General features: G+C 36.8%; 1 protein-coding gene across 2 annotated transcripts; it reads right to left on the minus strand.

Annotated features, from left to right (window-relative positions):
- Positions 1-1,684: 1,684 nt before the first annotated feature.
- On the minus strand, positions 1,685-24,794 carry LOC110062902 (small COPII coat GTPase SAR1B-like). Of its 2 annotated transcripts, none has more exons than XM_089272809.1 (8): positions 24,670-24,794; positions 23,997-24,052; positions 18,485-18,604; positions 18,336-18,401; positions 15,511-15,614; positions 7,069-7,200; positions 6,168-6,252; positions 1,685-3,365 (listed from the first exon to the last, which is right to left on the minus strand). In XM_089272809.1, exons 2-8 carry the CDS (start codon positions 24,037-24,039, stop codon positions 3,337-3,339), a joined length of 579 nt encoding a protein of 192 aa, XP_089128935.1. In that variant the 5' UTR covers positions 24,040-24,052; positions 24,670-24,794; the 3' UTR covers positions 1,685-3,336. The 2 variants fall into 2 exon arrangements, with proteins under 2 accessions (XP_089128935.1, XP_089128934.1); XM_089272808.1 differs by lacking the exon at positions 24,670-24,794 and adding an exon at positions 24,175-24,286.
- Between the last annotated feature and the right edge of the window lie 1,162 nt (positions 24,795-25,956).

Below are 25,956 nucleotides of genomic sequence, written 5' to 3' on the forward strand. Positions count from 1 at the left end.
AAGACAAGGGTGCAAAATCCATACCCTATTTGAGACCAATATGGCCAAAGTCGATACCCTACTTCTGACCAGAACGGCCAAAAATCCACACCCTTTGGATATGGTTTAGACAAGCAGATGTCTTTTCTACTGTCTTGATTACCAGCATCATCGATCCAGTTACTGACCTGATCATCGTCATCATCAGATCGTTTTAGATCTCCGTGTACATGCGAGAAACAGGACAGAAAATCTACAATAAAAACACTATACGTACCCTAAAACATGTTAACTTCTTACCTCGCCTGAAAAAAAAAAAATTCCTAAAACTGTTAGCGTTTTCTCAAGTTTCTTCTCGAAGCTTTTCATGACACTATTCATGCCTGTCAGTATTTAGCAAGGATGCTTGGCTCCAAGCCAGGGTATATTAGCCTTATCAGTGCACTGTACCTCTCTCCCTCCCTCAGCCCCCCCCCCCCCACCCTCTCTCTCTTGTCAATCCGAATGACCAGTTAGGTGATGGAAAATGTTAAGCATGCAACATGGTCGTATTTCCGTACGCTGCTTACCATTCTACAGGCAAAATTCTGAACAGCTTGCAGTTTGTCTTTATTGCAACTGGAAGAGTTTGACCACACATTTGAACAGTAAAATATTTTACTAACACTAGGACATTTAAAATAGCACTAATAAGAGTTCTCTTGTCAAGAGCGTGTTCAACACGATTTATTTGTCCAAGGCAGGACATGCAAGAGGAACTGGACTTGATAATGTGTTTGATTAAGGCCAGGTCTTTCGCAGTCTCGATAGGCATAAGTTCTTTTCCCAAGAAAGTTAAGGTGAAGTTCGGGTGCTTGAGTGACATTCAGAATGTCTCACGTAAATGACATCACAACAGTTTTTGACATCACAAAAATATTACGGAATTCCTTCTACTAATAGTACAGTACCAAACCAATAACTACAATGGGTAGACTTGAGAAATGAAATAACTGTCGAAATAACCCTTTTCAGATTTGCATTACGAGGGAATTTTGAGTAATTCTGTAGGTTTCGGCTCGAAATTACCACGCCACTAAGTTGAATTTATGTTTTGGGACACTAACATAGCTGCTGTTTCATTGGTTTGGGAAACCAACCTGGTTGCGGTGACGTCATGTGAGAACACTCTATTCGCTATCCCTAGAATAAGGAGGGGGGAAACTGGGACCTTTGCCAGTCTTCCTGAGAAGATCAACTGTTGTAGACAGCTGGTTAGGGTTGCTTCCCATATCAACAGCATTGAGGGCCTCTCAGGGGTGTGGCATGTTCTCTTGATCCCCTGAAAATTTCACTTTTTCTCCCTTATTACCTATCAATGAGGGGTACAATATAGCAGAAGCGGTGATATGCTTCTGATGGCAATAAGTACCCTTGTTCTCCCAAGTTAATCCGGAAAATATCCCTTGTTCCCTTGAAATAAATGATCATGTTCACCCGAACCCCTTGGACGCCGTCAGTATTTACCAATTTTCAAAGAACTAGTCTAGTGATCCATTTCTGGTGGGAGACATGGAAAAATACCGCAAACATTTTCATATGTATCTACAATAATGTAGGCTCGATTTCCAGCCGTTTTGGGAGTCCGGGGTGCAACTTGCAAACTCACACTACCGCTAGGAATCCAGCCTAACAATAATGCAGCTCAGACAACTCTATTCGCAACTTTTAGTTTCAGTTCTTTAATACTGTACATATAAAATAATTATTTCACATTAATGTCAATGTACATGAAATTTTACAAGAGGACAAATCCAAACCAGTAGGTTTGGTCTGACATCAGTCCTCTCATCTTCCTGTAAATCTTGATCCAAAAGGCCACGAAATAGCAGAGTTCGATTATTCTTCACTTTTCCAGTTCCACATGTACAGTGCAACTTACTAAATTAAATTTGCACTTGTACAAAAATCTCTCCTTTCCTGTTGTTATTTGGATCATTATGTGATTGTCCTCTTCAATAAAAATGTTGAACCAAATAATGACTGTCAAGGAGTCTTCTCCACACAAAACACAGCAAACTTCCATTAAACCCAGCAAACCCTATCAATGGCCATTTTCATCACAGTGAAGACACTCAAAGCGTTAACACTTGACATTTTATTTTTCCTTTTCTTTTTCAAAGACCATAGCAACTGGACTTTCCATAATTATTGACAAAAGCATTTAGCAATGTCAAGTGTTCACGTTTCAAGTGTCCTAACTGCATTACTTGCAGCCACATGACTTTTTCCTGTCTTATAGTGGTGACCCTTTCAAAATAATATGACTTCAGGAGATGTTGAGAGATGGCAAGTAGCTGCAATTGCGACCAATAGGGCACAACAAAGAGTTTGTGATTTATACCAGCTGTGGAACTGGAAAAGTTTTGAGCTGAAGTTAAATTATTCTAAACTATTATAAGTGAATTCATTAATTACTTCCTATGGAATACGACAAAAAAAAACTTAAAAGAGTCATTCCAAAACTCTACCTGTACTAGCCTAACAAAACAGGGCAACATTTACCTAGGTGATGAAATTTCAACATTTTAAATGCATTAAGTAGGTCTATTTTTGTGAAAATATTCGTTTTTGTAGTCATGGTAAACCTCCTGTCATGTGAATAGACCACAAGCTGGCCTGTCTCCAGTTGTCTCTTTCGAGAAAATTGCAAGATGTACTAAAGGACCTTTCTTCTAATAACAGGAAACTGGAGATAAGTCAGTTGAACCAGGGTGACTTACAAAACAGAGGTCTGATACTGTTCTTCACAGGATAGTGTTACCAAAACTCAGCAAAAATCAATACAGCAAACTGCATATACTAAAATGTAATTTGATAAATAATTCCTTATAGAATAGTGCCTTGATTGTGGAAAACAATTATTTATTAATTCAGGCACTATGGGTTGCTATCAAGTGCATTATCAGTGTATTTGAACTCAAGACCTGTCCATTTGGGTAATCTTAAACAGGAAAAACAGAGAAACTGCCCTACAGTTTCTTTGCTTCCTACTTGTAAATCATTGTATGTACTTAAAATTTATAGCTCTTTTGATGCCATTACTAAGCTAAGCTAAAAAAAATGTAAGCACAATAAACCTAATGATACAGACTCAGATATGCAATCAGTTTAGCTTGGAAATGGTAAGAGCCATAATCATATAGGAAAATAATGCATATTGTGATAAATCCTTTAAGTCAAGGGAACAAAACCCTTATTTTCTCATTCAGGTTTTTTTTTGTGGTTCACATCTTCTGCATGTGTTTTTCCATTTTTGTTAGATGAAGACATTGGATGAACTAACACTTTTCTGTTCCATAAATAAAGGACGGTAGTTTATATATACTGAGCCAGCCACCGGAACCCTGAAAAACAACAACAACAACAACAACAACAAAAAACCCTTGAGTTATTAATAGCAGGTTTTATTCTTATGTCTCCAAGCAATTTGTAGTTTGCATCCGTCTCAAGTTTAGTGAGGATAGGAGTATCATACTAATTTAAATAATTAATCAAGTCAACCAAATTTGCATGAACCAAGTTTGTATTTAGCTCTTATTAACCGAGCAGGAGGTCTGTATGGGAGAATCTTGACCGAGGTAGCAAGTACAGACCGAACGCAGTGAGGTCTGTACACACGACTGAGGTCAAGATTCTCCCATACAGACCGACTTAGCTCGGTTAATAAGATGTTTATTATATGGCAAAGAAGAAAACTTTAATTCGTTTACTGTAACTGGTTTGCTGACATTTTGCGTGCGAAAGACGATGAGCTTAACTTAAACCTGCCGAAATTTTCTCGTCCTCTTTACTTTTTTTTTGTCATCAGGCTTTTTGGCACTTCCATAAATGATTGAGAAGAAAATAAAAGAAAATGGTGAACAATTTTGTATGTTTAGTTTGCTACTTTTTCAACACAAAATGAAACCGGTCTAAATGGGAAAATCTAGACCGCGGTCAATATCGATTTCAGCCAATCAAATTCATGAATTCGGTAGTTCCCAGTCCTTGTGAGACACAGCCATATAATAAGAACTGGGTAATCAGGTCTTTAAAGTTACATTTCAAAGTAACTTTAACTTGCACTTGAATACAATCAATCTGTGACAAGGTCAATACAATGTAATTTGCAAGCATACATGTACAGCTAGCTGTAATCCATCATAGTTTTTCAGTTAAATCAAAATATAATATTTCTTGCAGATGTTCCCATATCTCTGCTTCTAAAATATAGTGGTTTGATGTACCTTAAATACGCTACCACAGTACCAGTCAAAAGAAAGTTACCACAATAATGCAAGACAAAAATATTTCGAAACAAAGATACGTCTTGTATTGTTTCCCTAAAGAGGGGCGCTCTAAGTACATTGCATAAGTGCTTCACTTTGTATTTGTATTGACTGAAATAAATGTAGTGATTGAAGGGGTGAGTGCAAATCCATGCTAGGTAACGATTTAGATGAAAATTTTGTTTTCTCAAAAGTGCCTAAATTTTTGCTTATGGTCTTCAATGTAATAGAAGAACATTGTTGTGTATTTTTGTCGCTTCGTTTTCGAGTTACAATGTAGGCAAAAAAACTTGGCTTTTCCTACCCGAGTCTTTAGGACTTTTTTGTTGAACAGGAAATAGACAGACTATCTCAAATTAAGGGCCTTTTTTTTGACAAATTGACCACAAATTATATTTTAAACACTGACCTGGGTTTTTTTCACTTGTTTGCACGTTGTTGGAAGAAAATCTGCCTGGGTCAAGATAGTTTTCTCTGAAGCAACGAAGGCGGTACCTTACCTCAATACGATGCGAAAATGTAGCTTCTGTTTATAGTGTTCAAAGTCAAAATCAAATCCTGCAGTATCAGTTAGCTCTCTTGAAGTCAGAGAACAGCATACAAAGTGGGAATCTGGGAAACATTGTTTACACCCCTTTTTATGATGTGGAACACACACGTGAAATCGATCAGGCATCAGAGGAAATACCGTCAAACAGAAAAGAGATGCAATGCTTTAGAGCTTTGTCAACTAACAATTGAAGTGTTCTTTTGAAGTACCTTGCATGCCTACCTGCATGGTGGTTGAGAGGCATTAAAAAGCCTTGATAAACCCGTAAGTCATTGGTAAGTTTTAAAGAACCACGATGTGCTTTCTGATGTTCGAACAAACTGATAAAATCTAGGTATTTGTGTTTGAAGTCAGATCGATCCAGGCAGCAAAGTCTTGGAGCAGTTCTTGCTCAAGAAAACAAACCTCTCGTGAGTTGTGGCCCATTTGCCAAGCATTTCGTCATCAAAGTTTGGAAAGCGAGAACTGATTTTAGACTTATAAAATATGTCTTGCATTGACCGCCATGTTTCCTGCATGCCAGTTGTAGAGAACCTTCCCGGCATACATTGCGATCACGGGCAATGGACGTTTTCATGGCTTTAGAAGCCTTGTAAACAGCAATTTAAGTAAGAGGAAGTAGATTTTACGTAGTTATTGAGACAGGGAGTATCACAGATACAGTAATGGCCAACAAGTCACTATCGATTAATTTTATTTCAAATCGGCATGATTTGTAGTGTTTCAAACTTACGGGATCAGGGGACAGAACCCTAACCTTAGGAGCCTCGTGAAATCAACATTTCGCTCTGTCATAAGTCAATTGAGCATCTCTGTGGTCATGCGTTCTCGTGAAATCTACATTTAACTGTTTTGTTGGGGAGAAAGTGTTTTTGCGGTCGGTTGTTGACGTGAACACGCATGTGTTTTTTTCAAGTGAAATCAACATCTCTGCCAGCGGCAAAAATACTGGACCATGTTGTTCTAATACACTGAAGACCGCATGCAAAAATTCAGGCACTTTTCAGAATAAATTTTTTCAGCCAAATCATGATCTTAAAATGGTTTTGCACTCACCTGTTCCATTGTGGGTTGCTTGTTTACCCAACTGTATAGAGGGTTGCTTTAAAACACAGTCGCCAAGTAAATAGCCTGGTAGATGTACATGTACAACCTTCATTCACGGACAATGCAAAGTGGATACAAATGTGCTTTAAAACTGTGGCCAGACTTTTACATGGGAAAAGTGAGACTTTGGCAACACCAAGTTTTTGCAAAACTTGATCAACTTTGCAAAACTTGCCATGTTTTTGAATATCTTTGTGTATGACTCAATGTCAAGAACTAACCTTCCCCATATCCTTGCCGTTTTAGCACACTGCACATATACAATTCCATTGGTCGGGCTTGAAGATCTTTTGAAGCGACATTTCCCTGCAAATAGATTTATGAAGGCTTCCAATATGAGCAAGAAGTTTGATAAACCTAGGATCAATTTAATTATGCAGCATTTAAGATCTTCAGAACAAGTTTGTATTACATTTATAGTATCAAACAACAAAGCATGTGTTTTTCCAAACATATATACATTTATGCTTTATCTTAGTTGGTCCTTAAAGTAAAACTTGAAAATGCCCCCTGAAAGAAAAAAAACAATGCTGAATTTTGTGGTTTGTAGGGTGTGTGGTTGCTAAAATGTACAGATGTTCAATACAATTTCACCAATTTCACAGGGAAGGGCTAGTTAACTGCGGTCTACAATGTGCTGGTATTTGAAATCACTGTTGTGCTTAAGATAAACAAGTCATGTACAGGCCATTTTTAAAAGAATCACCCAAACTATGAGTATGATGTAACATTATACACCCTGAAGTGCTTATCACTCTAGTGCAAAAGTTATGTGAGACAGTCATTTTCTGCAAAATCCATATGGAAATTGTGGACTTCATTCACATTGCATGTATGTACTTCCAGAGGTTCTCCTCAATTGCTTGTTTCTTTAGTCTCCCATGAATTGAAAAAAAAAAAAAAAAACACAATCAAAAACAACAAAATGAACCAATTTGATAAGGGTAAACACCATCTCTTTTGGTTGGTTTGTTAATTTCACACAAACCCTTACCATTATTCACGGGCCATTCATTCAGACAAGCTGATTCCTTTCTGACAAATGGTAAGCACCCCAGTTATCACCAATGCTATTACAATTAAGTGTCAAAAAACACACTTCGCATGTCATGTACACTGCACCTTTCCTGTTGTAAGACCATAAAGGCCAAAGTATTGTCTAATGTAGTCCTCGCTGGCTGCCCCTGGGATATCGATTTTGTTACCGAGAAGCAGCACCGGGCAACTTGCTAACTGTTCGTCTGCCAACAAACTCTGTGAAGCAAGAAACAACACTAAGTATTTTAAAATACAGTAGTGACAATGCACACAACCAAGAAGTATTAGTGCTGTTCTGCTGTACATGTTGGATTTAGCAGTAGTCATGTACATGCAATCATATTTCAAGGACAGATTATTCCCCCTGATCATGTAGAGTACAGGAATAACCACAGGCAATAAGTAATAGTAATTGGACTGAGTGGAGTACAATTCAGGGAGTTATTGCATGAGTACATGTAACTTCAAAATTGGACGGGCCTGAGGTGCAAGGCCAATTTGAATTTACGAGCACGATTACTCTCTGAAATGTATGACACGAGGTCCAATTACTAATTAATCATATCTTCAACAAATTTCAGAATTAAAAATGGCTTTGGAGAACATCTTTTAAACGAAATTGTCTGTAGCACTTTTCGTTAGTTTCGAAAACTTTAGGAAACATTGTAAAGGAAGCCATTGAAGCATGCATAATTGATGTGCAAATCATGTGGGTATACAATTACAGGTGTCCAACTAAAAAAAGGTCAAATTGGATATGTGCAATTGGACACCCATGCAATCGTGCACCGATTACATGACAAATAGGCATCGGGAGAACCAATCACAATTGACAATTTTGTTAAGGATATGATTAAGTTGGATATCATAAACCTTGTATTACTATCATTATTCTCCTTGCACACATGACATACTACATACATACTATATTTAAGGTATATGCATACATGTACATGTATTTTGTAAAAATAGAGGTCTTCATGCAATACTATAAAAATTCTTGATTTTGATCAGTTCTTTGCATGGACTTTTTTTGTGTAATTGATGTCCATGGGCATCCAACTATTTTGCATGTCAATTACTTGCAATTACAAGGGTTCTTTCTTGTTTCTTCCTTGCTTTGCCAAAATCAATGAAAAATACACACATGATTTTCTACTAGTAGTAATCAGAGATTATAAGAGTGCGTTCAACGCTCTCACTTCAATATATATATACCACAAATAAATGATTTCACTAGCTGACTTTCAACCTTTGTCTATTGCTAAAATCAATATTTTTCAGCAGCAGCCGAGGTTTTTCAGTCAGATATGCATAGTGTACGGCAACCCAGAAGGGTCACCAACCATTTTTGTTTTTGTTTTGTTTTTTAAAATTTTTTGTGTTGTTCTTTTGTCCTTTTTAATTTTGTATTTTTTAACTCTTGTTTTTGTTTTTTATTTTGTTTTTGTAATTTCTGTTTTAGTTTTGGTTTTTTTTCTTTTTATTTATTTTTATAATTACATTACATTCATTAAGTTTCACCTACATTGTATATTACACTACCACACACTTCTACACTACATAGTAATTTACTTAATTACTTTACATACTACTTTTACATCCATATTGTTTACTACACTACTTCACACTACTTATACTTAACACCCGAAACGGAAATAAATCAATAACGTTTACAACGATTACAACACTACATAAGTTTTCTAACAATACAGAAAAAAGTGTCTATACAATAAATATTCAATAAAAAATATACAAATAAGTATGGGGCGCCGTTTGTAAATTTATTATTTAGACCGAATTTATGCCATTTCCCCCTTATTTATAAATAATTGGAAATGCCACAAAATTTGTTTATAAATAAGACACAAGAACTTGTTCGTTGATATGTATATAATTATTTTAGGTACGTCCTGATTTATAAACAATCTTTTACCATAGAGTTATTATATATAAATAATAAATTAAACAACTTCAATTATTTATATATCAGGTCATCTCTAAAATAGTTATTTACATATCATAAAGTTTGTTAATCCCATTATTTATAAATAAATTACTTCGCCGGGAGTGTAAATCCATTATTTAGAAATAATAAATTTCACCTCGCCGAGTGTAAATTTATTATTTAGAAATAATGAACTTCACTGAGTGTGTAAATCCATTATTTAGAAATAATGAATTTCTCCTCGCCAAGTGTTAATTTATTATTTATAAATAACGAACTTCATTGAGTGTGTAAATTCATTATTTAGAAATAATGAAGTTTCATTTCGCCGGCTGTAAATTTATTATTTAGAAATAATGAATTTAACCGTGTGTGTAAATTCATTATTTAGAAATTAATTATTTAGAAATAATGAACTTCACTGAGTTTGTAAATTCATTATTTAGAAATAATGAAAGTATGAATGGCAGACCCAGCGTCTCTTGCCCGATCGATTTCGGAGGCTGTTTCTCGCGCTATAAGTGAGACAGTCAATGCTACCCTTGCTCAAGTAGGTAACGGCGGCGGTATGTAGCCTGAAATTCAGCACTGGCAGATCTGGGGGAGGGGCTCGGGGAGCCCGCTCTCCCCCCCGCCCCCCATTCCCCGCCTCAGCTATCTATTATGGAGTTCTTATTCACTCAGCAATTCGGCGGCTCACACTGCAACAGGAACAACTAACAACCTCAAAGGCCGAGGTAACAGGTAAATTTTAAGAAAAGAAACTGCTGCATGAAGAAAATAAAAATCGCTTGGCGTGTTAAGTGAAAGGTCTGATTTCTATTGAAATTCAATAATGGTTTAAACGTAAATGAATTTAGCTTTCCACGTGTACGATCTTTGGACTTGCCTGGAATAGACATGCCCAGCCGTGACTTGATCAAGCCAAACAAAGTGTGTCACACAGCTATCCATCCAAAGGTCACAAAGGTCACAAAGAATTTAACCTGCGAGCAAACTCACGTTTGAATCAAACGCGCGAGTGACGAAGAGGAATAGCGATCGGCGGGAAAGAGGCGCCAAGAAGTGACTTTCTCCTCTCGCGGCTTCGCCCGTCGATTTCTCGCTCTCAGCTACGCCGAGCGTGTTTGTGCTCCAACGTGAGCCTGTTCGCAGGCTACAAAGAATTATCTAAGCATGTAAATACATTATTCGATTTCCCGATGTTAAAAGTTCTGCATTTTCTTCATGCAGCAATTTCTTGGCTTAAAATTTACCTGTTACCCCGGCCTTTGAGTAGTTGTTGTCGTTGTCGTTGTCGTTGTCGTTGTCATTGTCGTTGTCGTTGTCGTTGTCGTTGTTCCTGTTGCAGTGTGAGCTGCCGAATTGTTGAGTGGATAAGAACTACGTAATAGATATTTGAAGCATGATTCTCGCTTAAACACAATTAACCAAAATAAGGGGGGGGGGAACCTCCCCTAGATCCGCCACTGCTGAGTTTCAGGCTACATACCTACCTGAATAACTGTCTTATAACGCGAGAAACAGCCTCTGAAATCGATCGGGCAAGAGACGCTGGGTCAGCCATTCATACTTTCATTCTTTCTAAATAACGAATTCACATACTCAGTGAAGTTCATTATTTCTAAGTAATAAATTTACACTCAGCGAGATGAAACTTCATTATTTCTAAATAATGAGTTTCTAAATAACGAGTTTACACACACGTTTAATTCATTATTTCTAAATAATAAATTTACAGTCGGCGAAATGAAACTTCATTATTTCTAAATAATGAATTTACACACTCAATGAAGTTCATATTTATAAATAATAAATTTACACTCGGCGAGGTGAAATTCATTATTTCTAAATAATGAATTTACGCACTCAGTGAAGTTCATTATTTCTAAATAATGAATTTACACACTCAGTGAAGTTCGTTATTTCTAAATAATAAATTTACACTGGGCGAGGAGAAATTCATTATTTCTAAATAATGGATTTACACACTCAGTGAAGTTCATTATTTCTAAATAATAAATTTACACTCGGTGAGGTGAAATTTATTATTTCTAAATAATGAATTTACACTCCCGGCGAAGTAATTTATTTATAAATAATGGGATTTACAAACTTTATGATATGTAAAAAACTATTTTAGAGATGACCTGATTTATAAATAATTGAAGTTGTTTAGTTTATTATTTATATATAATAACTCTATGGTAAAAGATTATTTATAAATCAGAAGGTACCTAAAATAATTATTTACATATCAACGGACAAGTTCTTGAGTCTTATTTATAAACAAATTTTGTAGCATTTCCAATTATTTATAAATAAGGGGAAAATGGCATAAATTCGGTCTAAATAATAAATTTACAAACGGCGCCCCATAAATAAGTGTCTCTAATTAATGAGAGGCTTCCACTTTCCTTCATGGATTTTAAGTCAGTTGTTCTTTATGGCTATAGATTGTTCAATGGATTCGATGTGATCTAATTTTATCATGAGATGACGCAATGATGGTAAAATATTCTTCAGACAACTGTGGTAAATAACTAGCTTTCCAGCGATGATAATATGATTTAAAAGCCACCAATGAGACCTCTTTTGCGTCAATCCAAAAATTATGTCACAGTCGTTTAAAGAATCGATAGCAATGTGCAAGGATTTAAGCCAAAGAACAACAGACATCCAGAATGCTACAACGAAATCACACCTACAAGACTCGTTTTGCCTTTCGCTTTAATTTTGGTTTTTGTTTTGCGTTTTTTGTGATCAAAAAGGAAACAAAAACAACAATATTAAACAAAAGCAAAAACTTAAATGAAAACGAAAACAGCCGAAACAAAATTGATGAGTATAGACTATCATGCTTCACTTGCAGTTGGGAACTTTACAATCGATGACATGAAAGTAGTAAGTACGGGACATTTACCACAAAGGGGGTCTTTGTACTGTGTGCCACTCGTGTGGGGTACCGAAAGGCAAATTCTGAGGACTAAGACAAATATCATGACAAATGCTCATGTCCTCCCTCAGTGGCCTAAGTAAGGTATGGGTCCCTTCCAATATTTTCTCCTTTGCCAAAAGGAGCTCACATGCAATATGTTTGCATCTGTCAAGTTTCTATCACACTCAAACATGGAAACCTTGAACAATTAAATAGAAATACAACACAGAACACGCAAACAATGAAACGATCATCATAGAATGTGAAAATAATTTCTTCGCTGCTTTTGAAGCCAGTAGAAGTGTAGGGCCGTAGCCAGACATTCAAATCAAAGGAGGCATGTCTTGCAAGCTCCGAAGGCCTGCGTGCAATAATTAGTTCATTGTGAGAGCTTAAGATTACATTCGTTTGCGCGAGGCGTGAGAGCTCTGAAAATGATATGCTTTTACAACCCTCCAAGTTAACTTTTTTCCTTAGTTGCCATTTGGCCACTGACTGTTCAGGTTTGGTCGAAAGTGAAAAATTTTAGTCGCCAAAATATATGCATAAATTAATAATTAATTGATAATAAATAATAATCTTATTATTATCTAACTGTATTATTAATAACATTTTCCTTGAACCACCAGGTAAATTGAAGTCCTGTTCAGTGAAAGAACTACCTAATGTTGATTCAAATATGCTTTTATTGGAATGATTGATGATCAAATGAAATAGTTTCTGGTCACAATGAAAAAGTACTATATTACTTGCAACAGTGTTGTGAGTTGATCACAGTTCTCATTCAGTCATTTTAAATTGATTGGCTTTCACTTTCAATAAATCTTTTACAATGCTTATAATAATGCAAATGTATGTGCCTTCAAATAGCTCCATCGATTTACAGGTGACACTACAAATATCAAAAACCGAAGGTTCAGACTATCTTCATTATAAACTCTTGCTTGAGCACTGGCGCTGGTTGTGAAATCAACCATCAAAAAGCGTGAGCATGTATGAATGAAACGTATGTTTACTGCCATTTTTCCCGCGAAAATATTTGATGAAAATTAAGAAAAAAAGTCGCTTCACAAAACACAGAAATATTTGTGTATATCATTCATAATTCACACAACAGGAGCTGTGCAAATGACACAGATTATACCAAGTTAACATAAGATGGCCTCATTCGCAGCTGAATGGCGGAAAGTTTTCCAATGTTTATCAAGGCGGCATCAAATTCTTGCTGAGACCATAAAGTGAACACTATTTTTACCTTATCGCTTATGATCTTTTTTAAATGTTCAACCTCATTTTCTGCTTGAACAAGCAAACGATATAAAACTTCATCTGAAAATTAAAGACTGTATTGAAATGGACAGAAAAGTTCATGCTCAAATTGTTTGTCGTTTTGAATTTAATATGCGAACCGCGAAACGCGAATACTCAACGCGAAAATACTTTCACTAGTTTTGGGACAATCATTAAGACAGATATTTTTTATTGATGAAATCTTTGACAATTTAAAAATAAACCCAGGTTCGTTCCCACAAGTGAAATTTATTTACGACTGCGAGCCGCTTTTCATCACAGTTTTTTTTATTTATAGAATCCCCCTTGCTTGTGTTATCAAGTTTGCTGTAAAGTCAAGTATTTTCATGTCCACTGAAACAAAATAAGTTTCTCAAATACATCTGGATGTTTCTCAAATGTATTGTGGATCTTGTCACCGTCGAGCTTTCCAAGCTTTTGCAATCCTCTTCTTTTCGAAGGCAAATGACCGGATTGCGTGCGTTGTCTCACGCTTCCAGGTAAAATTGTCACGTGCCAAAGTTCAGTCGAGTGGAACGAATTTCGTCGCGTCCCAAGCTCAACTGAATGCAATTCCTTGATCTTTGTTTACCATGTAACATTTCATTTTATTCAGTCTCCATTTCTGTTGGTTAAAATCCCACAACAACTAGCTTTGCAAAGTGAATTCTTAATGCTCAGAACGTTTTTCTTTTCGCTCCGGATGATAGTCCGCTTAAGCTCCTGACGCATAGGTCACGTTAATTTTAGTCGGCAAGCTAGCGACTTGCGCTCTAATTTGGTCGCCAACTCCAAAATTCTAGTCGCCATGGCGACTAAAATGGTCGCAACTTGGAGGGTTGTTTTATTTATATAACGACCTTTTAACACCTTTTTACCAGTTAAGGAAGTCGATGAAGAAATATTCTTGACTTTACTTGAAATCTTTGTGACCTTTGTACTTGCTGTATTCTTCTCCCATGACAAGTAGACCAGCAATGAAATGGCCATAGAGTTTATAGTAACCGATGCGTGACTACGCTTGACGGCCAAAAGATCACACAACGGTCTTGTCATGGATACTGCCAGCAAAGCATGATGGTCTATACTCACTGATTTTGTTTTGGCCTTTTGCAATTTTGTTTTCATTTTTGTTTTGTTTTTTTTATTTTTGTTTCCGTTTTTGTTTTTTGTTTTTTAATTTTTGTTTTTGTTCTGTTAATTTTTGTTTTTGTTCTTATTTTTGTTTGCATTTTTATTTTTTGAACAGAAAAGAAAAGATGACAATGAAAAACAAAAACAAAACAAAAACAAAAATTTAAGAAACAAAAACGGAAACAACAATTAAAAATAAAAACAACACACACAAAAAAATGGAAACAAAAATCAAAAAAAAAAACAAAAAACGAAAATGAAAACAAAAATTAAAACAAACACTAAGAAAATAAAAATGGTAGGTGACCCTTCTGGGTTGCCATACAGTGTCAAAGTCCATGCTAGTGAAGAGGTCATGATTTGTTAATACGTTACGTGACGCCACCAGTTTCTGTAGACTCTCAAGTTTCATAGAATATTTAAATTATGTACATTATTCTAAGCTAGCATTTGCAATCCTGTGTTTGTTTCTATGGTCGTTTATCGTAAACAAACTTGATGCGACTAATTTGAGTATTTCCCCCGATGAATAAAGTAGTCTTATGGATTTTGACCAGATAAAGACTTGGCTATCTGTCGCGACTGGAACTAATCAACAAATGCAATCAAACTGTAGCTGTTCCCACGGTCATCATCCCAAAGCCAAGTCGTGTTAATAAACAAGGACAATTCCCTCAGATTTCAATAAATGCTACCGTCGAAGCATTTAAATTCTCCAAAATCTAATGCTGAGAGCACATAATAGTGGAGCATATGGCGACTGAATGGAAAGAAGTCAAAGAAAGATCCATCGGAAAGACGAGCTCACATGGCCTGCTCACATACTCACATGTTCGCCATGTGTCTTATCACACGTCTTAGCATTAAATGGTACCAGTTTACTGGCCGTAACATGCCCCCGCAAAAATCAAGCAGGGTGGCCATTTTGGTGTCCTTACAGGAATGTGGTTTTTTCGGCCTATAACTGTGCACAGGGAAACCAACTCTGGAAAGCCACAGGTCAAAATTAGGTTTGCGTTCCACTTCGTCGAATGCAATTATCACTCTGCTCCATTCAAAAGAAGTTGATACAATTACTGCATGTAGTAACTGGACTTCATGCGGTACAATTGAGAAGGTAATCATGCTGAGCCACATCAAGTTACAGGTACTTGTACGATTACCTCCTGAATTCCCCACTTAGTGCAAATATTACTATTACTTGTGCTAAACAAACCTCTAGTTCGACTTTGGATTCAGGAAGTCTCTCTCCATCAGCACAGTCGATGATGAAAACTATTCCATTAACAGCAGGAAAGTAGTCTTTCCAAATGCGACGAGCTATGGAACAGAGCACTACCATCAGAACATCTCCAGTTGTACCTCAGAGCAAAGTACACGTATGCTAAAATTGTCTTTAGCTCAGTTACATGTACATGCATAACTATTTAACCCATTGATGCCTGAATGAAATTGCACGCAACCCACCCCTAAATTTCTGGCGATTTTTGAACATTTTAGGACAAGCACAAGCGCTAAAAATAAACCATATGCGCAGTAACCACACACAAAAGATTAGGTTTTAAGACATTGTTCATTCTAAGTTGAATAAATGAAGGGCCAAAATATTAATAAAATGTCACCAAAAAGAACTCAACTTGATGTTTAAAACTGATGAGAAAACAAGAAATTATATTATTTCTTTGCCCCCCAACAAAATGTCTAACAGAAGCCGAGAAAATTGAATAATGCAAAAATGAGTCATTATAGACTTCAGAGGACAGATTGAAACCAGATACAACAGAATTTCCATTCTTGTACTATAATGGCTCGCATTTGACAAAACAATGGAAAATAAATGCGAAAGGCACATTTAAAAACCAATTTCAAACAAGAAATCAAATAATTTATTTACTGTGCGACGAAATATTACAGTGCTACGAAAGAAAGATGAAAGTTGTAAGTCAAAAAGGCAACAAAAACAAGCTAATTATTCCGAGATCTATCATATTGCAACTGTGCTAAATTAGTGGCCACTTAGTTCTTTTCTCAGTAGTTCTGTAGTAGCTGAATAACACTCCAAAAAATACATTTGAACAAAGCGAATTAACTAATCAAACAAACCATGGCGGTCGGCGTAAATTAAATATGCAGAAATCCAGAGTGTGAAAATACTGTTCACTTTTGAAACCTAAAATTCCCCAAAACAGGGCACCAAATAAAAGAAATATGAAAGGAAGTTCAATAACAATAAATTTCCATTCAAGCTGAAGCAAAGAAACCTATTTAAAAGCAAAAAATAATTATGTTCAAAATTTCACAGACGTGCTTCGCTGCATGATCGCATGTTCAAATCAATTCTTCACACTAAAGCAAAAGCTCTGAGTTTCTCCTGACCACTTTTGCAGTCATTTTATTGGCCATGGCATTACCAATTGTTCCAAAAGTTGAATTCAACTTTGAAGCAATAATGTACATTACCATTTTTGTTTTCAAAAGTCCAAGAAGCTGCTTTAAGTCCGTGATCTGTATTCAAAACTCACTTGAAAGCGCACCAATCGTCATGTTTTCGCAGTGGTTGAAGGAAGGAAAAATTCTTCACCAGAAAGGTTTGAGGACTCTGTACTCCTTGATCTTCCATTCTGAGGCCACCTACTTATTGACTTGAATTTTTCTTTTCTATTTTAAATCCCAAAGCAGTAATTTCTCCATGTTAGGAATGAAAACAAGGCCTGTGAAGTTTGTAGATTTGACCCGCAGCACGCCTGATAAACTGCACTTTATGAGCACACGATTTTAAGAAGAAAAACTGTCTTTCTAGGACACCTAAAGTCCTCTAAAAATATGCTCAGTGAGTTGATTCCGATTGGTTTATTTGTCCTCAAGAACAATAGAACAATGAGAGAACAAAAAAGTCTTCAGGAGGGTAGGAAAGGCTATTGTCCCCACGTGCTTTTTTTTGGGCGGTTACGGGCAGCAAGGGAAATTGGAGGGGTTTTACGCATGGGCGGTTACAGACGGCACGGGAGTCAATGGGTTAAAAACTAACTTCAAAAACTACATGTACATGTACAGTCAAACCTCCCTAAATGAACACCCCCTGAAAAAGTGTCCACTTACTGTGTGGTACTAAATTTTTGTGGGAGTTGATGTTAGCGAATCATTGATTTTTGTATTTTGCAGAACTAACTGCATGCAGTTGACAGGTGAAACAACATGAAGAGATGTAAAACAAAGTAATCCAGTAATCAGTTTCACTCTATCACAGTTATGTAGTGTTCTTGTGGGGAATTGTAGATGCTCTTCACAGCGGAGTACCTTCAGACAATCCTCCCCTGTAAACTTTTTATTTTGGAACGTTTTGTTTCTGAATGAAAGAGTTGTTTTAAATAAATGGCGGCAGCAACTTGATTCTACTGGTGATATTTGTATGTATAATTTGTATGAAAATTTTTGTGGGAATTTTTTTTCGCAGGAACATTTTTTGGGGGGATTGTGGAAAAAACCGCAAAATTTGAAAAACTCGAACCTGTAAAAATGTAGTGCCACATGGTAGGAGAAGTGTCTACATGTACATCTGGGAGGTTTGTTTGTGGCTGGGACCATTACTTAATGTCCACTTATAAAGGATGTCTACATGTTACCTACATGTCCATTAGTGGAGGCTTGGCTGTGTTTCCTAATTATAGAACATGGACCAGTAACAAGTACATTGAAGTTTCACTCTAGTTAATTACCAGGTCTGGAAGCTGCCCATGTAGGGTGTTGACCTCAGACCCCTTTAAATTTAGCTGACCAATGACTTGGCTGACCACTTGCCCACCTGACAAGTGAGCAGAGAAAGTTCCTTGCCCAAGAGGGAAATCTAACTTGTTCCGAATGAAGGGGGAAACATTCACCCAGGGCCAGCCCTGGTGTTGCTGTGAATTCCTTCTTATTTTTGAAACATTACCCAGTTTTACTGGATTTACTAGTGTAGCAGAGAGTTGCTAAAACAGAAACTAATGATATGAATCACTACTCACTACAGTATAATTATTTGTACATCCTACATCACTGTACCTTGCTTATGACCTCCTAGATCAAACGTTGTAAACTTCATGCCACCCATAGACAATTCCTCTGATGCTATGAATCAAAACAATAACATCAGCTCAAGAGCTTACAGCTGTAGCTGGATCCATAAAACTACTTGTATCATAAACACTTACTTGGATGAAGAGTAGGAACATGTTGTGCCATACGATCATCCTTCAGCATGTGTAGTAAGGTTGTTTTACCCGCATTGTCTAGTCCTAAGAATACTAATTTACCAGTCTTTTTCATTAAACCTGGAAAACATAGTTAAAGAAAACAAGAGATCAGAAAATGCAGTATTATAGGGTTCTTGAAAGGAAAATAAAAGACTTAAGCTTTCCCTCAGGCCAAAATAAATTTTTTATAAAAATGAAGTGTTTGCATCACTAACACTTTCCATGTTCCATTTTTATCAGTCCCAGATGTTATTGGCATGTGTACAGCCACCCACCCTCCTAAAGAAAAATCAGAAGAAGGGTGTGTGTGTGTTTTGGCAATGATAATTGTGTTCACAGCCACGTAATTTTTCCAGAATGCGTGAAAAAACAACCTGATTGGTTACTGATTGTTTGGGGTTTAATAACATGTGATGTTTGTACACATACATGTACATTGTTGAATGCAGTGCTTTGCATTTTATTGCTTATGGTGAAAATTATCTCAAGAGTCGGCAATGGAAATGTGTTACACTTTGTGAGTGAGAGCCACATTTACAAGTAGGAATTTTGAAGTTTAAAAGCCAGATTAATAGATGGTAGTCAGTATGTTTGCTTCTGAGAACATAGCAAAGGTCATCAACTGCCTCACGCGATGATCATGTGCAGAGAGGAATTTCCTTTGTTGTCTCTGCGTGTCATGTCAATGAAATGGTTTTAATGCATGGATAATTGAAAGGCCGCGTGCAAGAACGTCCCCTAGATTTTTCGGCCATTTTTGAAAGTGCATAAAACTAGCTGAATTTTGGCATGTGGGCTTCGTTTCACCTGAGAAACATTGCTCTGAAGTTTTTTTCGCTGGGTTGCTTTTCGTTCTCGAGAAATAACGTATGCAAAAAAGGCACACAGGTTGGAAAAACCGAGTGGTTTATTGCATACGCAATATCTCGGGAACGAAGCGAACTTTAGCGCGAAAACTACGGGACATTGCTTAGCATACCTGAACGAAACTGCATGCAAAATTTGGAGCATTTTCGACAAAGTTCACCTTTGATTAAAATACCTGACGCCCTTTTCCCGCCGAGTCCTTCAAATAAATGAAGCCGGGCCTTTGTTATGATAAACAGAGCCGATCCTTTGTTATAATAGCCAAGCCAAGCCTTTGTTATAAGTCGAAGTCTCGCCTCGCTTTATTATAACAAAGGATCGACCCGCCGCGACCGCAAGGACTTTGATTTTACTTAGAAACCAGCAAAATGTCAATTTCACGCAGCTTATATAAGCTCAAATTTGTTGATTTCAGGTCAAAAGTGCTTAAAATGTTGACTCATGTTAACGCGTGATGGCAAGGATGTTGATTTCTCTTAGAAAGCAGCAAAATGTCAATTTTACGCAACGTAAAAGCTCAAAAATGTTGATTTTAGGTCAAAAAAGGTTTAAATGTTGATTTCATGTTAACCCGTGACGGTAGGGATGTTGATTTCACTTAGAAAACAGCAAAATGTTAATTTTACGCAGCGTCTAAACTCAAAAATGTTGATTTCAGGTCTAAATAGGTAAAAATGCTGATTTCACGTTAATGCGTGACGGCAAGGATGTTGATTTCACTTAGAAAACAGCAAAATGTTAATTTCACACAACGTATAAGCTCAAAAATGTTAATTTCAGGTCTAAATAGGTAAAAATGCTGATTTCACGTTAACGCGTGACGGCAAGGGTGTTGATTTCACTTAGAAAACAGCAAAATGTTAACTTCACGCAGCGTATAAGCTCAAAAATGTTGATTTCAGGTCTAAATAGGTAAAAATGCTGATTTCATGTTAATGCGTGACGGCAAGGATGTTGATTTCACTTAGGAAACGGCAAAATGTTAATTTCACGCAGCGTATAAGCTCAAAAATGTTGATTTCGGGTCTAAATAGGTAAAAATGCTGATTTCACGTTAACGCGTGACGGCAAGGGTGTTGATTTCACTTAGAAAACGGCAAAATGTTAATTTCACGCAATGTATAAGCTAAAAATTGTTGATCTCGGGTCTAAATAGGTAAAAATGTTGATTTCATGTTAACGTGTGACGGCAAGGATGTTGATTTCACTTAGAAAACAGCAAAATGTCAATTTCACGCAACTTATAAGCTCAAAAATGTTGATCTCAGGTCTAAATAGGTACAAATGCTGATTTCACAGTAATGCGTGACGGCAAGGATGTTGATTTCACTTAGAAAACGGCAAAATGTTAATTTCACGCAATGTATAAGCTAAAAATTGTTAATTTCAGGTCTAAATACGTAAAAATGTTGATTTCACTTAGAAAACAGCAAAATGTTAATTTCACGCAACATATAAGCTCAAAAATGTTGATTTCGGGTTTAAATAGGTAAAATATGGCGGCCGGAAAATAGTGTTAACATCTGGAACTTACTTTGGTTATCTGGGACAATGATTATCTGCACTGAACAAATAAACATCAAATAAGCACTTTTCCAAATACAGCAACGTCTTAAATGGCTAAAAATCACGAGATAAATACATATTTTTCAACAAACGCGATCGTAGCTTTATGTCACGCACTGCCTAACAGATTAACAAATTAACCCTTCTGCGCAACGTACGGGTCTCCATACATCTGCATGTCCGCTGATCCCAGAAGTTCAAAACACTACAAATCATGCCGATATGAAATAAAATCAACACAACCTGGATCACAGATCTATGTTACAATCGATTGCTACTTGTTGGCCATTATTACCTTTAAATGAAAAAAGCCGAAACAATCTAGTTACCAGTTCGAGAAATGCGAGCAGAACGTGATCGCAATGCATGCCGGGAAGGGTCTTTACACCTCGTGCGCGGGAAAACATGGCGCTCGATACAAGACAAATTTTATAAGTCAAAAACCAGTTCTCGCTTTCCAAACTTTGACACTAGCAATGCTTGGCAAATGGGCCACAACTCACGAGAGGGTATTTTTCTTGGGCAAGAACTGCTCTTGGACTTTGCTGCCTGGCTCGATCTGACTTCAAACGCCGATAACACGATTACGGTATATCAGCTACCTTCGAAGTTTCAGAACACATTTTGATTCTTTAAAACGTGCTGACGACTTACAGGTTTATTGAGGCTTTATGATGCCTCTCAACCACCAGGTAGGCACACAAGGTACTTTAACACTATGCTTAAGATATTAGTTGACAGAGCTCTAATGCGGCACATCTCTTTTTCGTTCAATGGTATTTCGTTTGCCGCTTGATCGATTCACGTGTTGTGTTTACGTCACAATAACCGATGTAAACGATCTGTTCCCAGATTTCCGCTCTATATACTATTTTCCTTTGACTTTAAGACAGCTAAGATTCAGTGGAATACACTATAAACAGTCTGCCTGTTTGCTGTTCAACAAAATAATAAGGTTTCTTTTGTTTTTTGTTCAACAAAAGATCTCCAAAAGATGCTGCTTGGAAAACTGAGCTTTTTGCATACGTTATTTCTCGAGAACGAAGAGCGCCCCAGCCAAAAAAAATTCAGAGCAATGTTTCTCAGGTACAACGAAGCCTACATGCCAAAATTCAGCTATTTTTGAGCACTTTCAAAATGGCCAAAAAATCTAGGGGATGTTCTTGCACGCGGCCTTTCAATTGTGTTCGACGAAGTGGAAAGTAAACCTAATTTTGACCTGTGGCTTTTCAGAGTTCATCTCCCTGTGCATGGTTCTAGGCTGAAAAAAACCACATTCCTGTAAGGACACCAAAATGGCCACCCCGCTTGATTCTTGCAGGGGCATGTCACAGCCAGTAAACTGGTACCGTTTAATTCTAAGACGTGTGATAAGACATGTGGCGAACATGTGAGTATGTGAGCAGGCCATGTGAGCTCGTCTTTCCGATGGATCTTTTTTTTGACTTCTTTCCATTCAGTCGCCGTATGCCTCGCTATTATGTGCTCTCAGCATTAGATTTCGGTGAACTTAAACGCTTCGATGGCAGCATTTATCGCAATCTGAGGCAATTGTCCTTGTTTATTGACACGACTTGGCTTTGTGATGATAACCGTGGGAACAGCTACATTTTGATTGCATTTGTTGATTAGTTCCAGTTGTGACAGATAGCTCAGTCTTTATCCGGTCGAAATTTTATTGTTTGGAATCGGTGGAAAAGTACTCTGAAAGCAAGATCCATAAGACTACTTTATTCATCAGGGGAAATACTTGAATTAGTCGCGAAACGAGTATGCTACTGCAAATGCTAGCTTAGAATAATGTACGTAATTTAAATATTCTATGCTTGAGCGACTACAGAAACTGGCAGCGTCACACAACGTATCAACAAATCATGACCTCTTCACTAGAATGGACTTTGACACTAAAGCATATCTGACTGTAAAACCTTGGTTGCTGCTGAAAAATGTTCATTTTAGCAATAGACAAAGGTTGAAAGTCAGCTAGTGAAATCATTTATTTACGATATAAAACTATATATTAAAGTGAGAGCGTCGAACGCACTCTCATAATCTCTGATTACTACTAGTTTATACAAGGAGCACGATTATCAACAGAAACACACAGACACCCATCTTTGATTTTTCTTGAGGAGAGTGGGCGGCTGTACACAGGCTATGACTTTCTTCATGTCACAAGCAAACCAAAATGCAATTGGTTTTGGTTTTGGTTTTGTGTCTGATTTATACAGAACGTGATACTACTTACATACAATTATGCGAAACCAATCAGCTGATATTCATTTCTGCTAGATGAAACACTTTCACTTTATATAGTGTTTGATGCTTGACTGCTAAACGATCTGGTATATGTGGTTCTCATCTACACATTAGATGTATTTACCATGTTTTGAATAAACTCAAATTCTTTGCATCAAATAAAACAAATAATGCCACGAAACACAATGAAAACTATACCAAAAAGTACACATTGAAGCATTTATAAAAATCCAAAGTGATGCCATAAACATGCAGTTGTCAGTGTTAAGCTCTGTTAGGACTCTAACTTGTTACATGTGTGATAAAACTGCCTAGGATGTCAACCTAAAAGCATGGATCTTACATTACATTGTACTTATTTCATCTCAACCAGCTCTTTCAAATTAAAATAGAGTAAGCATGCAAAACTTTTCAGGTACATCACGAACAGTTTACACACATATACATTGCAGCCATTGTAGGCACAGGCAGGACAAATTGGAAGTGTGCCTTATATTGAAACTGTAACAGGTGGTAAAGGATATTTGACTGTAGCAAGCAAGGCTGCATGCATGTATTTAACAACCCCCAAATAACATTCATCACACAGCAATTTGAAAAAAGCCGTAAAATGTATGTCATGTATAAAGCAGAAAATACAGTGCAGTTGATTAATTTTTAAGTGCTTTTCGAAGATTGCTGCTATTATATGACTACACGCAACATACATAGCAACTACACCATTGCATTTGTACAGTCAAAACTGACTTTGCTGACCATCTAAATAGACAGAACTTACCTAAATAGTTTAACATTCCAGTAAACCAGTCCCACATAAACATCTTTGCTACAAACCTACAAATATTTACAGAAATACAGTTACAACTCCCTGAGACCTACAGTACGTACCTTCACAACAAACCCGTCTGCAATATAATCGAATTAGCTTAAATTAACTACACGTTCTGGTAACTTACAAATTAAATCGAAGTTTGCTAAATTCATGCTCGTCAGCTATCTCCATTTTAAGGCGTTTTAAAACCTTGTGTAAGATAGAAGCTGAAAAGTCCTCGGCTGGCAGCTCTTATTTGAGACTGCTTATGTTTCACTCGAAGGGAGTAAATCTTGGAGATAACTAGGCTATATAAGCAGTGCTTGTGATGACGTGCCAAAAATTACGTAAAGAACTATCATCTTCTCTAAAAAAAGAACTTAAACTGTACACGATAGATGTGCCAGCGTGGCTTCTTTTACGAGGTAACATTCAGCATGTAGTAGTTTGGCAAACAATGCAAAATCGATCTCAAGCCTGCATATTTCTTTATACGAAGACACGTAATTCTTCACAACCGAATTATCATTTGCCGGTGCAGTGTAACATGTAAATCTTCTATGCCAAAAATAACAGCGGTAATTGGAGAGAAAACAACTTCCCAGAGCCAAGATAATGATTATTGTACATTTATACTCACCTAAAAGTTAGAAATTCCTATTTAAAATGGTAAGAATACTGGAATTTTGTAGAAAACAGTGACACAAAATTTTACACGAGTACGACTTTCCGGCGTTGTTTCCCGTATGTTAAACCTGTTGCGCAACTGCGCCACGTAATGACCTCGATTTGGTTCAGACTTCCGACTTCCGGTTTCGTAAACTAGTTTCCAGTTCGACGCACTGGCACGGACGTGAGAACGCCTTTCTTGCCGTACCTCTCAAATTATTGAAATTTTTATGTACAGTTTCCATACTCATTTATATAGATGTGGTAAAGGACCTAAAACGAAAATACTGCTGGTATATTAAGACCTGTAAAAGATCTGATCAGCCAAAACATAGATGGCCACAAATAGAATACACTCCTGATACAGTAGGGCAATACAGTACTGACACAATACTGATACAATACTGATACAAACTTTATTTTCGGATTAGGCTAAATAGTGCATAGCGCTAGTGAACCTGCGGCCCTCGATGAAACTACCAAGCTAGAGGTTACAGATTGTAAGTGTAATGTTACGAGCAGATGCTGGGCAGTAAAACATCTTAGAAACAGTAAATGCACATACAGATGATCAAATTTATTTATTCAAGGCGCCCCTGATTACCGTCATTTTGGAACGGATTACATAATATAAGTTGTTTGTGATTTTAAAATACAAAATAGCAAATATTGCACAGAAATCAGGAGCAATTTTTTTGTAATTTGGACCTAACAGTAACAGCAACAGTAACAGTAATTTTAAAGATCAAGATTTCTTGAATTAATAATGCAGTTCAGGGTTGTCAAGTAAGCCGGCAACCGGCGCATTTAACCGGTTATTTCGAAAAACTGTGCCGCCTACTCCGAATGCTAGTAGGTTAGTCCTGAGCGTGATATTGGAAAAATAAAATGGAAATAAAAATTGTTCATTTAATAATTTGTTTGAACCCAAATTGCATGTGGATCAGAGGGAGTAAAAAAATATTTGCTACAAAGTGCGTAACACGAATTGAAAATGATTTAAACAGCCCTGCAATGTTCTACATTTCAGCGCATCATTCTAGAAGCAACCAAAACACGAAATTAAGTATTTTAAAATAGTCTAGTAAAAGGTGAATTTTCGTCCTGTACAAATGGCACTGCAATAAATAGGTCAGTTAAGTAGTAATCAGAGGGAAGTAGATTTTCTTATTTACACAATTATTAGCGTCGCGGCCGCCGGCGGTGTGAAACTGGCTGATGTCCTCCACAAAACTGCAGAATTACTTCTACGCTTTCT

Source organism: Orbicella faveolata, unplaced genomic scaffold (assembly GCF_042242905.1).
Source record: "Orbicella faveolata isolate gen_17 unplaced genomic scaffold, um_ofav_v1 contig_35, whole genome shotgun sequence".
NCBI classification, from domain to species: Eukaryota; Metazoa; Cnidaria; class Anthozoa; order Scleractinia; family Merulinidae; genus Orbicella; species Orbicella faveolata.